This window comes from Struthio camelus, chromosome 6, assembly GCF_040807025.1.
Source record: "Struthio camelus isolate bStrCam1 chromosome 6, bStrCam1.hap1, whole genome shotgun sequence".
NCBI classification, from domain to species: domain Eukaryota; kingdom Metazoa; phylum Chordata; class Aves; order Struthioniformes; family Struthionidae; genus Struthio; species Struthio camelus.
In genome coordinates, this window is record NC_090947.1 from 29809733 (window position 1) to 29827308 (window position 17576).

At 40.8% G+C, this 17576-nt stretch overlaps 1 protein-coding gene across 1 annotated transcript; it reads left to right on the top strand.

Annotated features, from left to right (window-relative positions):
* The first annotated feature begins 70 nt into the window (after positions 1-70).
* Positions 71-17424, top strand: PECR (peroxisomal trans-2-enoyl-CoA reductase). Its single transcript, XM_068948971.1, has 8 exons — positions 71-229; positions 3368-3501; positions 10622-10787; positions 11436-11517; positions 13823-13919; positions 16225-16335; positions 16936-17047; positions 17168-17424. The coding sequence occupies exons 1-8, from the start codon at positions 115-117 to the stop codon at positions 17254-17256; spliced, it is 906 nt and encodes a 301-aa protein (XP_068805072.1). The 5' UTR covers positions 71-114; the 3' UTR covers positions 17257-17424.
* The last annotated feature ends 152 nt before the right edge of the window (positions 17425-17576 follow it).

Genomic DNA, 17576 nt, shown 5'->3' on the forward strand with positions numbered 1-17576 from the left:
CGCTCCCCGTCCCCGCCGCCGTCGCCCTGGCGGTCCCCGGCGCTTCACCGCGGCGCGGGCGGGCGGGGCCGCGGGTCACGTGGCGGCGGCGGCGGCGCGAGCGCGGGGGGGAACATGGCGGCGGCGCAGCGGGTGCTGGCGGCGGGGCTGTTCCGCGGGCGGGTGGCCATCGTCACCGGCGGCGGCACCGGCATCGGCAAGGCCATCGCCGCCGACCTGCTGGCGCTCGGTGGGCGCGGGGCGGCCTCCGCACGGGGTCCCGGGTGGGGGGTGAGGGGGGGCAGCGGGGCAGCGTGCGGTGAGGAGGACAACGGGGGGTGAGGGGGCAGCGGGGCAGCTTGGGACGAGGGGGGCAAAGGGGGTGAGCGGGGTGAGGGGGGCAGAGGGGGTGCGGTGAGGGGCAGCGTGGGGTGAGGGGGGCAGTGGGCAGCGTGGGGTGGGTGCGAGGAGGTATTTGGGGAGCAGGGGAGGCCATAGGGTGGATGTAGGGGGCATGGCAGAGCAGGGCATGGTGTGGGGTAAATGTGGGGGCGGGGGGCAAGGCAGGTGTGGGGTGAATTGGGGAGTAGGTATCAGGGTGTGGGGAGACTGTGGGGAACTGAGTTAAGGGGGCCCTGGGGGCCAGGGCAGGGTGTGCTGCTGGGGGATACCGTACTTCAAATAGAGCATTCAGAGCGAGGATCTATTAAATGCGGACAGTTTTTCTCATACTCAGTCTTAAATTATTTCTCATCTCACTTCAGTGCATACTTTTCTTGTATTGTTAAACTGAAACTGTCCTGTTGCTTCTGCTTTTGAACTGTTGCCTGCTTGTTAAACTTAAAGAAATGGTGCTTGTCTATTGATGCTTGTGACAGAAATGTCTTGAAGTACTCCTTTAGCCTGGCGTACCTTGTGGACTTTCGTCATTAGTCACTTATCTTTAATCAGTCTTTAACTCCGGAGCGAAAGGCAGTCTCAGCAACCTCTGACCAATCTACCTTGCATCACCTTTTCTTCAGGTTTCAGGGTCACTGACATCGGACTGATTTCAAATAATGTTTATAGTCATGGAGCGCTGTCTTCAAAATATCGGTGCCCAGGCTTATGCCCCACTGTGTCATGCTCCCTGCAATTTGCCCTGTTTAAATGCCCGTCTCACTAGTCCACTGCATAGTGGAGGGCTTGCTTTGTTAGTACTGCGTGCTGGGAGGCATGTCTGCCTCCCGGCCTTTGTTGCACCAGCTTTCCGGTTGCTCTGTGAAGCTGAAACAAGGGCTAGCTCTGCTACCTTTGGGTGGCTGGGGAACTAAGCATTTTTTAAGGTGTCCTTGCACCTTAAAAAGGTGCTTTTCAAGTGTCGTCGCACTTTTGGTGGAGGTTACCCTTGTGTTAAAATTGCACTTAATTTGAGCTGCGTTATTTTGCTCAAGTGAAATACAAATAAGAGAAAAGTTTTTTCATAACATCCGAAATAGGAAGCACACCTACAGATCCCTACAAAAGACATGTAAGAAAATGAAGAAAGGGGCTATATCTTAAGTCTTTGTGATGTAACCTCCTATAAAGTAGATGTCTCACCTGCAGACTTTCTGGCTACTCCCAGCAGCAAGACAGCCTGCAACTGTTTCCATATAAACCTTGCACTTCAGGCGGCATATTTTTAGAGGGGGATCTGGCTGGAACACCTTTAGGAGCAGCCCCAGATAATGCCAGTTGTGAAAATTGTTCACTTTCCTAGCCAGTCTGTCCTTTGCAAGAAAAGTAGGAACTTTATTAAAGTAAGCATCAGTTTGTACAGTAGGTAGCAAGACTGCCGCAGCGAGCTAGAATCTCCCACCTTCCAAATTAGAGTATTTAGTGGAAATACAGTCTTTTACTGGCCTTTTTCTCTATCAGTGTGTGTACTACTAGGCACTTAAGCTGATGAATATTACTATGCTACTGTGAATTAGTATTTCCTGTTAATCAGTGATTGTGTGTACTGTTGTCTGAACCATACTCCAGGTTAGTCAGGTTGCTGTGTAAATGACTAGAATTCTTAGCTCAAAAAGTCGAGAGACCTCAGCTAACATCTGTACGTGTGCTATTTTAAAATGGTCACTGACTGAAGATGAAGCACCCATTCCTAGGGATATGTAGCTGCAGTATTTCCTTCTGGAAGACACTTAGCTCCTCTTTGTAGTTTTAGGTATAGTTTCACAAGATAGCCTGAGCTAAATGAGCAGCTTGTCACTCCTCCTTACTCTCACTAGTTATTTTGAGTTGGTTCTCGTGTTTGATCACATGGGAGGCCAAATTCCACCTAGTCAAATAGCAACAGGAAAAAAACACCTGGCAAAAAGTTAACTTTTTTTTTAGCTGGTCTAGTGTGCTGAATTGGTTTATGTTTAAGCAGATGAGGACAGAGCTGGTATGAGGAAGGAATGGCTTATGCTGAGATGCTAAGATTATGAAAGGAGGAAGGATAAGCAAGATCTCCCTCCCTGCTTGGCAGTGAGAAGCTACTAATTTGCACATCCGTAGTATGAAATGGCATGTCTAGTGGATTAATTAATCTGATGTGGTGTGTTTTAGTCTATGAAGTAGCAATTGTTGAAGGCTTAAAGCTGTCCTGAGTTCTTTGGTGACAGAAGAAGGTAGTCTGGTGTGAATGCCTGCCATTAATTTTGTGCTTGCATCATCATTCTCTGTAGAATGAGTCCTTGTGCCCCAAATACTGAAAGAGACAGAACTGAGCTCCTGTTTAGTTTTTTCCTCTCCTTTCTGAGCTAGGACTTTGAAGTATGTGGAGATCTCTGCTCCCCGTGCTCTGAAGCCTGGGGAAGTTTCTGTTCTTGCTGTCTGCGTTCAGATATACGAGTTCATCTTCTGAGGCTGTGAACCCCTCCTTCAAACTATGTAGGGTTAAAGAGGGAAACGTTACATTTGCTCACCACTAGTCTAAAAGTTCCAGCCTGAGTTACAGTGAGTTTATTTTTGTGATTTGAGGAGCAAGTGTTTTTTTGTAATCAAAACCTGATGAAACATCTTTAAATCACATAATTGATAAATGAGGCAGCCTTGGGCAGAGGCAGCAAAAACAGTGTCTGAAAGCTACTTGGCTGACTCTGCAACTCACAGGCTATTTTCCCTTCTGCATGAAGGAGAAGGAACCTCGTGGACATTTTTTCAATTGCTCTTCTCCTGGCACAGAGGGATCTTGCTGCTAAGAAGCTCCTGACATAAGTAATTTCTCTCTCTTGCAAGCACTTTATCAATATATCTTCTAGGCACTGACTAATAAACACCCATCTCACAAGATTTCTCCGTGATGTTATTAAAAACCTAGTGTAACTGTAATTTTGAATATCCATTAGCTAAAGGATTTTTCATTTTATTTCAACAGGTTGCAGTGTTATTATTGCCTCTCGTAAATTTGACCGATTAAAAGCCACCGCAGAAGAGCTGAATAATAAATTTTCTTCCATGAGTCCTGCCAAAGTGACTCCTATACAGTGCAACATCCGGAAGGAAGAGGAGGTAAACACGAGTGATCTTGTTCTGGGGCTTCACACATCAAAAATGCATAGTGTATACAAATTCTCAGATCTCCAGAGGTCTGGCTTTATCAGGAGACAGGTGCAGGGGAGCACTTTTCAATGGATCTAGGTAAGGTTAAGATATACTTTCAAGGGGAAAGCCATTCTTAGCCGCCTAAGCAAGAAAGTATTTATCGTTGAAGTAGGTATGGGTGGTCATAAAAGTATTTGCAGCTATTACTAGGAGAAGTAGTACTCAGAACTGGTATGTTCTAGGGCTGAGCCTGAGCCCTACGTATGGTTCCGTGTTACATATCTTGACTGTAATGAGAGGGTGGTAACTTGTGGTGATGGAGACCTCCAGAACTAGTTTCTTCAAACAGGAAAACATGGCATGGAGTCTCACCGTTACTACTTGACGCAATTTAAGTTACTTATTGAGATGTATCCTGCATTGTCAATTTTGTTTCTATTAAAGAAAAAAATAGAGGGTTTTTTTTTTTAGCCCTGTTTTAACTGTTGGTTACAACTTGAGGTGTGCAAGACTGTTGCTCTCCGTCCTCAGTAAGAACTCCACCTTATTGAGAGAGGTCTCTGCGCCTCAGCTGAGACTTCCTTTCCTTCCCTAAATTACAAAAAACTAGAAAATCAAGAGCAGAAGTACTTGATCTTCATTCTTCAGAAGCCTGCATTCATCATCTTGTTTAACTGTTTAATTAAGCAGTTAAAAATGCAGTGTCAGGTTGGACTTTTTACTTACTCAAGACGGCCAGAAAACATTCAGTTGCTCATTGGTTGCTGCCTTTTTCTTAACCTTTCAAATACTCTGTTAAAATCTAGCATAACTTAAAGGAGCATTAGGGACCTTCAGGAACTATGTAAATTCAGATCCTATCTTAATTTACTACCATAAAGCAAATAAAAATAAAATTCTTCCCTCATAGAACAGCTCATGCCATAACATATTTATAACGATGTCCTTAGACTTTCTCTCTTGAAAGAGATGAACGCTGGGTCTGTGTCACTTCACCCACCAGTGAATTTTAGGATTGCATTTACTAGCATCAGCAGTGCAATGTAATAGGTTATGACAGATGTCAGAGGGCAACTTAAGTTATTAAAGATAGATGAAAGAAAAAGGAGAAGAGGCAGAAGAAGCTTAAGCCTTCTTTCATGCTAGTGTTCTTGCACAGAGTGCTCTGGCATGCTTAATAACCTTCTGTAGGGGAATCCTATTTTTGCATTCATCTAAAAATGAGTTAGTGGGAACTGCAGCGTTCTGTGAGATGGTAGAGGGCTGTTGTCCATTCCAGATAACCTTCTCCAAGAGCAGATATCATTATTGGTTAGATGCAACCTGTGATCTTTGTTCTTTAACTCTTGTTTTTCTGGCTCCATCCTTGTCCATTTGCTCTTTAATACTGAGGTTCTCAAGGATTGCTAAATTCTTGATGCTTACTTTCTAAAATTACTGTTTGACCAGAAATACGTGGATGTGATTTTCAGCTTTTAAATTTGTAATGAAGGTAATGCTTCCTAACGCTTAGTTGCTCAATGTTTGGAAGTTGAAGCTAAATAAACTTAAATTAACAGTTGATGACCTTCACTGCTAAAAACTGTCACAACTTAGAACTGAGGAATGTGGTGGATTTTCCACAACCCAGTGCTCACTATTGCTTATTTATAATATTTGCTGAGAGCAGTAATGGGAAGTACTAATTGTTTCTAATTTGCCCCTGTCTCACAGGGACTAGAAGGAAAGTACCTTTGGGCTTTTACTTCTATTCAAAGCATGGGTTCATCTACTTTCAAAACCTATTCCATTCTTAACCTAAAATTTAGTGGCCGAGACTTGGAGTCTTAGGAACAGAGATCGGTAGAAGGTGTAGTAACGGATTTTCCTAGCCTTGGGAGTAAATCTTGAGTAGAGGCAGGACAGCAATGTAGCTCACCTGATCATTTTTGCAAATATAGGAATAGCTTCCTATTACAGCTAAAGATGGGAGAAAGGCCCATATAAACCCTGTGGAAATTTTAGCTTTTTTTTTTTTTTTCAGTTTTCTTCCCCCCGAAGAAAACAACTTGTACAACTGCATTAGTTCTGTATGCCTCTCATTAATGACTTTTAAACTCAGGGGCTGATTTCAACTCAGTATGACTGAGGAGTAGTTACCTCAGAAGTTCATGATAGTACATTGTTGGGTACAGAGAACTCATACGCTACAAGTGTTCCCTGTGAGTTTTCATTACATCCTCTTTTTCAGAGCCTGTACTGGGTACCAAAGAATGGGCGGGGAGGGGGAAGACCTTATGAATGTCAGCAATGGAAAAACTTCAGAGTTTACGAAGCCTCCTTAGATGTCCAAACTGATTGATCCCAAGATAACAAAGCCCAGGAAGATGCTTACAGATTTACTTAGTGCATCCTCTCTGACATCTCATTTATACCTTTGGAAGAGTAAATCTTCCTATTAAATAAAGCCAGCCTAATCACCCGTAGGAACAAGCCACCTGTTCTCACTATGGCATGCCTTTATTTTTTTCCTCTTCCCTCCATCTCCGTCACCTGTTCTTCATTTCTCTAAAGGCTCTTAAGAATGTCGTCCTGGTTTTAATTTTATAATTGGACAGATTGGAGGAAGGGACTTTGAATAGAGAGAATCTAAGAGAGACGAAAGTGCTTTCAGAATCGTCAGAAGACTTTTTGTGTCCTATTCCAAATCTTAAAGTGCTTTGAAGATGACACAGCTCTTTCCTCTTGTGTGCACTAGTTGGATCTGCGAAATTGAAGCATTAGAAGATACATCTCCCTTCAGACAGTGCATATGTGGCTGTTTGAGTTCTTTCTGGCCTACAAAGAGTCAAAAAAGGTGTACGGAATGAATTGCTGCAGAAGCTTCCTGGTAGATAACATGGAAATAGCTTAATGAATTCACATTTTAAAGTCTCTTAATCTTTATCCTCAGAGGCACTCTTGCTTTATGGCAAAGCTTTCTTTTCGTTTAATGTGCAAGAAATAATCCTACTTGCCTGACAGAGGATTTTCAACCACTGCATAACCTGTCAGGCTTATTTCTGTCAAAACAGTCTGCTGCTTCTTGTTTTGGCTAGTTTCCCAATGAGTGTTTTGTAAAGGATAGTAAATCTGTTTCATTTTTAAAGATGGAAGAATATAGAGTTCTGGAATCCTGATCTGCAAAGAGCACCTGAAATTGCGGTGTTCTGTCTTCACGGGGCCTCGTCTGAAGCAGTGGTTGTGCACCTCTGCCTTATCCTGTGTTCTGGAGTGAATATAGTGATCTGTATGCTTCTGAGTGATTACAAAGCTGTAGAGATTTTGGTTATTTGAATATTTTCCCGCACTATCACGCGTAACATGTTGGTTACAAGAAGAGCAGGTCAGGTTGTTCCTGCTGAGAGGCAGACAAAATGTATGTATGCAGCTCCTGTCAAACGAAGCTTTCTCCCCAAATCCAAGGATCAAATAAGTTAATTCTGGTGCATCACTGTAGAGACTACCAGAGTGGAGGAGAGAGACCACATCCTTTTCACGTTATGGAAAGAGCTTTTTCCTTGTCTCTTTGGGTGTTGGGAAGGGGGAGCATGTATGTGTGTCTTAAATGTTGAGCTGCAGAAACCTTCCAACGGGGAAAAGAAAGGTTCAAGGAACTTTTTACCTTCATATAGCCTTTGTGCTATATGCCCTGGACAAACGTTTCCTTAACTTGTATCTACATGAGTGAAATATAAAGCCTTGTCTTCTAGTAGGCTACTGCTCGTCTTGAAATCAAACGCGTTAGTCAGAATTCTCTGTACGGTGTTCCTTTTCTGTACTTCAGCTCCAGTAACAGTCACTGCTGGACCAGATCCTGAGGCTAAAAGCTACCATTTGGACATCTGACCAACAAGATTCCTTGAGAAGTATTCAATACAGTGACACTTGGCATTTGACTTGTCTCCGAGTTCACTAGTGGCCTTTCTTTTCTAGTAAGCTTTATAGCTTAACATAGTCTCTGTTGGTGTATAAATATGTAATGCCTGTCTGTGTGAAACCTGTAGTGGACGAGAATGGCTTGATGGAGCACTGTGGATAAGAGATTCCTGTAGTCTTATTTTAAAATAATACAGAAATAGCACAAAGTAAAAACACCTGATATCACTGTACAGGAATGACAGTTCTGGTCCCCAAATGGCAAATCTCGTAGCGCTTTGTACTGGGTAGCTTGCCTTTTGAGTTTTACTAGCATTCATCGGTCACCTTGAACTTACCTGGACATCTGCCCCTATTCTCTTGGTATGAATACTCTCATCTCAGTTTCTTAACGTTATCTGCAGAAGTGGCTGCTGCATAGTATTTTTGAATTGCAGTTACCCAGAAGAGGTCCATACTGAAGAGTTCCAGTCTTCTGGTTATGCGTCTGAACTGCTTGATTTTGTTCTTTGCAATCTTTGTCAAAATTGTGTCCTAAACTGTTAGCTAAACCTTTTACAGCTTGCTTTGCTCCTAGGGACACCCTTCAGTAGCTGGGACTTCTTGCTATTCTTTCTGTGTGGATTTTGAATCTTTAGGAACATTAAGAAACCTTTAGTTCTTCACTATGATTTAAATGTGTTCTGCCAGTCCCTTGTTCTCACTGTGCTGGTGGCTCTGTCACCATGTTTACTGTAATCAGGAGAAGCACTGCAGTGATGCTTTCTCTGCAACAGAGAGGGTTGTCTTGAAGATTGCTGCAGCTGGACCTATCTGAGCTAGATATCTAGAGGATAGAGACCCTACCAATCTTTGCTGTCTTTCAGAAAACAGAACTGATAGGTGTATTTTTAATTGCTCTGACAATGTGGTGAGGCAAGTAGGAAAAAGAGCAGAGGTTCATACGACATGGGAACCATTTTGAAATAACAGATGATAGCAGGTTCTGTGCACTTGATTAAAACTTGCTTCTAATGTCTCTTCTCAGTGGATTTTTTTTTCTGTTAATTTGTCCTTTTTCGTTGTTTTTTTCCACTCAGGTAAACTTCTAGCATTTGCGTTGTCCTGTGGCAAGTGGTTCCACAGATCTGTGTGTGTGTCCTCTTTTTTGTTTTGTTTTAGTAGATTCTTAGCGTTTCCCCTTGTTTCTTTTTTTTTTCCAGCCTGAAGAGTCCTAGTCTGTTCAATCATTCCTTGTACAGAAGCCATTTTTCTTCTCTAGATGAGTGCATATTTCACTGCCGTGTGGACAACAATACTCAAAGCAAGATTAGCAAGTTGACAAGGAGAAAGAAGTTTAATACTGCTGAGCAAAGTATCATTTTTGCTACCTAACATGAGATCAGCTTACCTTTCTCTAGTTGAGAGCAAAGCTGGAAGTCTTATGGCAAGGGTTGGGGACTGCTGCCACAGATGCTTTTTTTTCCGATCCCACAGCCTGCAGTGACTGGTGCAAGGAGTGAGATGCCAGTCAGAATTTAAAGATGGTGATATAGATATTAAAATTATTTTATAGTGTATTTTTTTTAGTCTTTCAATCGGACTTTGGTTGCTATACTAGTTTGTTTAGATTCTCCTCTCCAGAGGGGGGCATCCTTATAGGATTCACCCTATCCCATTAAAACATTCTGACCTGTTTGTTAGCATCAAAAGCTGCAAGACAGCTATTTATGAGACTGAGTCAGTGACACTCTTGGTAAGATACAGATCATTCATTGCTTGTTCTTTTATTTCTGATGGTTTACATTGCTAACCCAATACAGAGGAAGGCTAAGTGGTGTTCTTCCACCAGTCAAATCTGTTTCAGCAGCAACATTGCCCTGGTTGATTTTTTTTGTCTGTGTTTTGTTTTACCGCAGGTGCGAGATTAACTCTTTACATCTGCTTGGCTAGGAATAACTGATCCATGGTATCCAGTTACGATAGCTAATGCAGATGCAGAAACAGTTACGGTGTCCCACTTCCCCTGTTTCTTGAGATAAAGATTAAATTATTAAGTGGTTGCTCTAAAGGTGTCTCATTATTACCTTTTAGTAGGGAAAAATACACCAGCTTTGCTATCTGTAAAATCTTTGAATGCTTTGGAACACATTCCCTTCAGAAGTTCTCTCATGTTCTTAGTGTAAAAGTGCGGAGAAACTGCTGTTCTTCTGAAACTCGAGACAGTGCAAAAGGTTTAGCTGACAACCTGTAGCTTAGATTAGGTCTGTGTTAGTGCTAGGTTTAGATTCTCAAATATTTTTCCTCCCATGTGACCTTAAGCCACTCCTCTTCTGTGCTGCAGCTCTTCGAGTGAGTGAGCAAAATGTCTTGCTATTTGCTCTTCATACTTTCTCAGAGTACCCAAAGGTATATAGTGCCAAACAGTGCTCTTAATCATCAATATTCCTCCTGCTAACAGACAGAAGGTATCTGTGTAATCAGTCATCTTTCTTTTGCTAACGAAGACTACTTGATAGCCTTGCTAGGACTTTTATTTCAGAGTTCCTGTTCTGTCAGATTATAATCTAACTTTCTTGCTCTGCATGAGAAGATTGGCTCTTGCTAACTCGTGTGTCAGACCTTCAATGAATGTACAAAGCTTCTAGATAAGAAAGTTAAATTTTTACAAGATTATTTTTCTTTTATACTGAAACACAACAGCCATTTTTAACAGTGGCTATCGCACTTTATGCTGTTGGAAAATAAGGAAGAAATTAAAATAGTCTCAATTCAAAACACTCAGGAATGTGGGCTGGATGAAAAAAACAGTCTCTAATATGGAGCTCTTCTAGCATTTCATGAGAGCAACCCTGCTCTTGTGGAAAATGCCAGGAGATTTTTAGTTGTTCTTAAATAGCATGCTTCCCCCCCGCAACCCCAGCTTCAAAAGCATAGATCCCTCTCTCATCTCAGTGCTGATGTTTTGTATAGCACCTGCATTACACCAGGAAGATTTACAAAGCATGGATTCAGCCCAATCCTTCCTGGTTGGCTAAACCTGTCATACTGGGCTTCTAGCCTAGGAGACTGCTGACCAGCCTCTCTGAAGATTGGTACTTCCTCTTTATGTGTGAAAAGGATATGAGTGAGAAAACATCATCCTTGAATGAAATTGGGTACATAACTTATTCAGCATCCCACTCTTAAAAAGAAATAAATATCGTTTTAGGTAGAAGCTTTGGTGAAGTCTACGCTGAATCTGCATGGGAAGATTGACTTCCTGGTGAACAACGGAGGAGGCCAGTTCATGAGTCCTACTGAAGCCATCCGTGCAAAAGGCTGGAACGCTGTGATAGACACTAATCTGACAGGAACCTTCTATTGCTGCAAAGCAGGTGAGGACTAAACATTATGCAGGTTTTTTTTTACATTTCTTGTATCCTCCTTTTTTCACATTCTTATCTGACAGTGGATATCTGTTTTCACAAATTTCGCCCTAAGCTACATATTAAACTGTACATTACATTTGTTAATATGCACAACCTTACATGTACCCCAATGTACACATTCAGTGGAGGAATGACCTCCACTGGCCAGGTTTGGGGAGTCAGTTGGTTTGGATGTTGACTGAAAGAGTGATAAGAAAACCACCTAACTTCTCTGTCTTGTATTCTCTGTGTGTAACACAGGAGAAGACTTCTTTTACATCAAGGATATAGAGTTAAATTTATGCTTGATACGTAATTCTCAGATAGTATTAGGGAAATGGAAATGAAAGCAGCTTACATGGAAGGCAAAAGATCTTGATTTCTGTCAAAAGGCTGTTTTAGTTTTTTTTTTTTTTTTTTTTTTTTAAACAAGCACTGAGCTTTCTCACCAGTCCAGTGGTGAGGCTGTGGTGCAAAGAACAGGTTGTTTGTCCAAATCTGCACAGGCAACTTGTAGCACAATTGGAATTAGACTCCAAATTTGGCTGCCAATTAGCAATTTCATTTGTATATATTTCTTCTAATATTTATAGGTTATCTTCCTCCTTCATACAGTGTACAATGCCTGGATGCAGAAACATGGAGGAGTCATTGTCAACATTACTGCTGCTGTGAGAAATGGCTTTCCTGGAATGTCGTAATATTCTTGTTACATTTGCCTATATTTTCCCCCTAAATAGTTCTAATTGCTCCTAAATACCTCATTTTCTTCTAGAAAGCTGTGCATTGGGCACAGCTATACTATAGAAATATAGTAGATATGTTAAGAGCAATAGTATCACTTGGTTCTATGGGTGGGGTTCTCTAACTGTTTCAGTGGAGACTGCAAGAGTAAATGAAATCTCTGGTCTCTGCCAGCTAGTTTGTAAGAAATTATGAAGCAAGACTTTTGCAGTGAAGCTTTCGCTGGAAACGGGATGTGAGTGGGAACTCTTTGTGCTCAAGTGTGACTTTTTCCTGTTTTCTCTCCAAATCTCTGGAGGGTTTGCAGGAACTTGGCACCTGTTGCTCTGTTCTTCTACTGTTAAGTTACAGGTCTTGATGGTGTGTAATGAGTTATGGGACTTGGATGGGGGGGGGGGGTATAGGAGGAACATTCCTAACATGCTCCCGGGTTATGGCTTTGCCCTTCACTTCACATAATGCCTGCCTTTTCGACTTTGCTTTCTACCCTCGCTTTGTGGCTACCTTTTCTAGATGCAGATAATCTTTTTTCTGTGATGCAGAGAATCAGTTCTGTTTGCTCTGCCCCTTCCTTGACTGGGGGAAGACTCATGGGTACGAACATACTACCGTATGTTTGTAGTTCTTTTTTTTCTGGGAAAAACAGTCAAGGCTATCTGCATACAAATGCAGCAGCCTCTCCATAGGTATACTATATTTGTTTAAATGTCTTCACTCTCAAAATAGCGGTGATCAGGAGTCTTTGATTTGGCACTTTTTGGTGGAAAACTTTCAATGGGTTGAAAGAGAAATAATATTCAGAAAATGGTTAGTTTCCGTTATTTCCTTTGCATGAGGAAACTTAGAAGTTGTTAAAATGCTGCATTTTGACCGTTTCTTAACTGGAAAATTCTGAGTTTTTCTTTGAAGCTTTTTTTTTTTATTTTTAATTTCTGATGAAGAAAGTATGAAAATTAAATCTGAACAAACGTTCTCTTTCCTCTCCTTGTCCTGATTTGGGTTGAAAGTTTTCAAAATCTCAAATTTTTAAGAAACAACAGGATATTTTCTCACTAGCTTGTTCTTGGCAGTGCAGAATAAACTTGGAAATCCACAGGGTGGTGCTGAAGCTACAGTCGTTTTAGTTTCACTGCTCTGGGTAAATCTGATTGACCCGTCACTGTGAATAGGTTGATACACCAAGAAATAACCTAATTCTGAATAACAATGGAAATAAGTTTTCCCTAATAACTATTCTATGCTTTTGTGGATGGGTAGACAAAACTACTTTCAGATTGAATTCCTGTTGAAACGGTGCTTTTTTTCAGAAGTGTAGTATAGAGGAAGGTTTCCTTTTACAAGTCCAACCACTGTTCATGCCAAAACTTGCCTCCTACAACCTTTCATAAATAATAATTGTCAGCTGAAAGCTACTCAAGTTTGTTTGCTCGTGCTGTGCCAGGAGGTCATTAATTTCTGGCCTAAACATATGAAAAGTCAGGACTTACCTAGTTTTTCTTATTCCTCAATCAAAAAAGCTCTTCTTTCCTGGTATGTGTATCATCATGTCTGAGAACTTACTGCATCTCCTCTAAGTTTGTTTTGCTAGGCTGAAGAAGCTAAAGTTAGTCTTCTCTCAGTCCCACTGTCTGCTATTCACCTTTGCAGTAATTTCATCTGTGTGTGTTCAAGCTTGTATTCGTTTAGACAGGTTTTCTGTATCAGCAAGGTGTATGAGATTAGTATGCCTGTGCTCATGTTTCCCCACCTATAGCAATTTTTGAACATTGGCTGATTTTAATCACATTTGTCAGATAGTCTTTGAGACTACTGACCTTACAAGGTTTGCCTTGTAAGAGACTACTTTGTATCTTTGAGACTACTGACCTTACAAGGTTTGCCTTACCAGTGCAGCCTACCTTTTGTAGTGTTGCACACTTGCAAGTTTATCTCCAATTGTTTTTCATTCTGTTAGCCTGCTTCTGCACTAAAACGTAGCAGGCCTCACGTCATCACCAAGTATGTGATGGGGAAGCATGGGGAAGTGATTGGGGAAGAGATGATAGGTATTTGCAGAAATGACAGAAAATATTAGCATAATTCAGGTAAACTGTGAAGCTGTGGTCAAGCTTGTGAACTAGAAAACCCCTCTGCATGTCTGGCAGTTGGTCTAGGAGTAGAGCACTGCTCTGACTATCCTAGTGAAGCTGCAGTAGAATGGAGATTGGGTAGTAGTATCTGAGGGAACAGATGCTTCTTTTGCTTTATTTTCTTAATAGGCATACAGGAGCTGCAAGAGCTGCAGTGAATAACCTCACGAAGACTTTAGCGTTAGAATGGGCCCACAGTGGAGTAAGAATCAACAGTGTTGCTCCTGTAAGTAATGGCAAATGATCTGAGTAAACTTAGCTGCCATACATGCTCATGGTTAAAATGTCCAGACCAAAAGGCATTTAAAAATCTGTAGAGCCTGTAGTAGTTCATGGGTTTTGCTTTTTTAATTCCCTCATCCATGTCCGTCAGGTCCTTTGAGAATGTTTTGTACTGTTCGGATGACAAGCAAGGGATTTGGGATAAAGTCATTTCTGCTTTCTGTTTTGACTCGGCACTCTGGTTGACTTTGCTAGCTTAACTAAAGGACATCTGGGAGGAGTGACCCATTTTACAAGAGCGTGCCATAAAATTACACAGTTTTTTATGTTTCAGAACTGATTATTTCTGGGTTTACAAAACTTTCTCTATATGACGATCAAGTATCCTGGCAGTTTCCAGCTGTGTTTACAGATACTCTGAGAATCTCTGAATGTGTCACATAACGTCTTTTACCTTCACCTTCTACATGACAAGCTAGGTTAGTTTTTAGACATTAAAGGAACGTGTTTGGAACGGACCCTCTCTCAAAGAGATGAATTGTAAAAATGCGCGTTCTGCTTTTTTCTTATTGAGTATATGTAGACAGGAAATGACTATAGAGGTAGCTAAAATATGCTTGCCACATTTCTGAGGAAGTAGGTAGCATGTACCGATTGTCTTAAATAATCTTATGGAAGGCCTGCTATATTTTCATAGTACATAGTGCTGCAGATACAGAGGTTTTAGCCCTAGCTTTGAAGTTTGAGATTGCGTCTGTTGCGATTTGTGTAATCTTCACTCTTACCCACAACTTATTTTGCGTGTTTATTTCTATTGACAACAAAATGGGAAAGGAAAGTTGTCCAGTTATTTCTACATTCAGAATTTATCTTACCTTATAGTATGATAAATTTCAGATTTGATTAACTAGTCCCTGTCTTCCTACTGTCTGTACAGAATGGTGTATCCTGTTGTGCATCCCATCCTAAAACAACTGCTTTGCTTTAATTGGAAACATGGTGATGATCAGTCAGCGGCTCTGTGTAGGCTCTCTGAGGCCCAGCTCATCTTGAGACCTGTTAGATATTAAGGTCTACTGACTTGTTTTTGTGTTTGTTCATTTTTTCCAATGTATCAGGTCTTGGTGAAATAAGTAATTAGGAAAGCACATTATGTGTGCATATTTTTTTAAGGCGTACTAATTACCTAATGAATCATACTAATTATACTTTATAGCATGTGTCAAATGAAATTTCCGACAAGCAAACACTTCAGTGGTTTGGCTCTTTCAGCACTTGTACAGCAGTTAGTATGTGTCATCTTGCTAGTACTTGTGCTACTCTCATTGGTGCATGATTCATGAATTCATATGTTTTGTAAGAAATATTTGATAGCTTTGTTACTGTGTTGGTGACCAAATATTCATATTCCAGCGAGGGTGACACGTATATTTTTCTTTCACCTTTATAGCCCTGTCAGGGTTGCAGTAACCATACAAAACACTTACTGCCAAATATGCACGGAATAACTTGGAGGGAACATGTGTGTAGGGAGGGAAACATACATTCTAAGAAAAAAGTGTTTAAAAAATGAGTTACTTCCTTAGCTCTCGAAACACATTTGCTCACATTTCACAGGTGTCTTAGAAGAAAAATATTAACATGGACTCCAAGGATGAACTAAAATGTTGTTAGGTGTTTAAAGGGACCCACCACCTCAAGTCCTGCAGGTTATGATGTAACTAATCTATGTAACTCTGTCTTCCTATTTCTGTAGCCTTCATCGTCCCTCTTGAATCTAAGCTGGACTGTATAATCATCAGGGCAAGGACAGTCTCTTTTCTCTATTTCTGTAGCAGCTAAGTAGGCAGAATCTGAAATCCAGCTGCATAGTCTGTCTGCTACCATAACTTCCAGTAAAATTGATCTGGTGTTCTTGCAGATTACAAGAAACTGGTGAGAACTTTGTCCTTGGTTTTGTAGTTTTCTGCTGTAAACTGTTTTGCAATGCTTGTAATTCTAGAATAGTCTCTGAGTTTCTTTTCTATATTCGCCACCTCATAGTTGTTGAAGTGACAGTGGAGAATTTGGATAATGAAAGCAAATCAGGACTTTGAATAATCTGAATAACTGCTAGAATAGAGATGTGGCTAGCAGTCAAGTTACCTTCTTTTAGAAATAATCCAATGTAAAAACATGCATTCAAGTGCTGTTTAGACAGTTTAATCCCACAAAAAAATCCCACTAATAATAACTTTACAGTTGTACAATGTTCAGAGTTTGAATGTATGCAAGATAATTTGTTTTCACTGTGTTCTGTTTTAATACAGGGAATAGTATTTTCAGAAACTGCTGTTGCAAACTATGGAGAGCAAGGTGCGATAATGTGGTTAAAGAACATCCCAAAGGTTCCTGCCAAGAGGTCAGCAGTTCCTGAGGAGGTAATGTACTTCAGAACATTTGTGATTATTTATTTCTACTTGTGTTTGTGTTTCAAAGCTACTTTAGTATATGGAGAACAATAAAGACTTAATTTTGAACCGTGATGGAGTATTAAAAAGGAAAGCTTGCAGTAATATGTAGTAATGCCAGCTGGGAGGCTTAACCAGTAGCTACTGTAAAATTGAAAATTTAATTTAGATGCCTCCTACAGCTGTAGTGTTCCATAGTTGCCATAGTTCCTGAAGAGGTTGACCTGTTGCAGGGAAGATGGGAAAATATTGAAGATTGATGTGAAAAAAGTGTAACTTCAGAGCATTTAGCTCTCTTCTGTCAAGAACGTATGCCTTTGATAAACTGGTCAACTTAAATATTTGCTTGGTTTTAGGCATCTGATGCTGATCTATGCAAGCTTGCTGTTTTTCAGCTGTTATGTACTTGATGTCTGTGGCTAGAAACTTAAGCGTTAAGATTGATAATGACTTTCATTGCTGAGTAGAAAATGTTGGTTTCTCTTGCCAAATGAGCTCTAACAAGCTGTGTCTTGGACACAAATGATTCCCAGCAATTTAAGAATAATTAAAATTGTCATTCTCTGTTAGATCTCTCCTGCAGTGTGTTTCCTGCTGTCTCCAGCTGCTTCTTACATAACTGGAATAACGATGGTTGTGGATGGTGGCCAAAGTTTATATAGCAGTAACCTAGAAATACCAGGTAAAAATGGACTACAGAATAGTGCCCTTGAAATGATTAAAGCTGGGCAATGGGAGGGTACAACAACAAAATGTCTACTTTTTAGATAACTAAGTACGTTGTTTTATTTGTTCTCCTCAGATCACGACAAATGGCCCCCACTACCAGAGGGAAGAAATTCTGAAATGCTTAAAAAGCTTCTTTCTGGCGAGTTCAAGCCAAAGCTGTAACAGAATGAAACTTCACCCTATCCCCAGATGGACGTTTGCTGATAATCTCGCTTTGTGACTTGAATTTTTAATTCTCAGTAATGTGAATTTCTTGCTCATACGTAACCACGCTGAGTGCCTTGATTTTCATCCACTTATGTGTAAAAAATAAAAGGCTATACGCAATAAGTTTTATCCTCTGAAAGTACTCACTCTGTCTTGGAAAGAAGGTGTGATAGCTTCAACAGTTTAACATACAAAGTCTTGAAGCTTGTGGTGTAGTAGCATCAATCAAATAGAGCTTCATAGTTAAATCCCAGTTTCCTGTTTTGTCATGTTAA

What these genes read in the sequence shown, in the direction of transcription:
- PECR (XM_068948971.1), top strand. Translation starts at nt 115, where the DNA reads ATGGCGGCGGCGCAGCGGGTGCTGGCGGCGGGGCTGTTCCGCGGGCGG. An exon ending in AATGGCTTTCCTGGAATGTC is followed by an intron (nt 11,518 to 13,822) that starts GTAATATTCTTG and finishes TTTTCTTAATAG; the next exon opens with GCATACAGGAGCTGCAAGAG. An exon ending in GAATCAACAGTGTTGCTCCT is followed by an intron (nt 13,920 to 16,224) that starts GTAAGTAATGGC and finishes GTTTTAATACAG; the next exon opens with GGAATAGTATTTTCAGAAAC.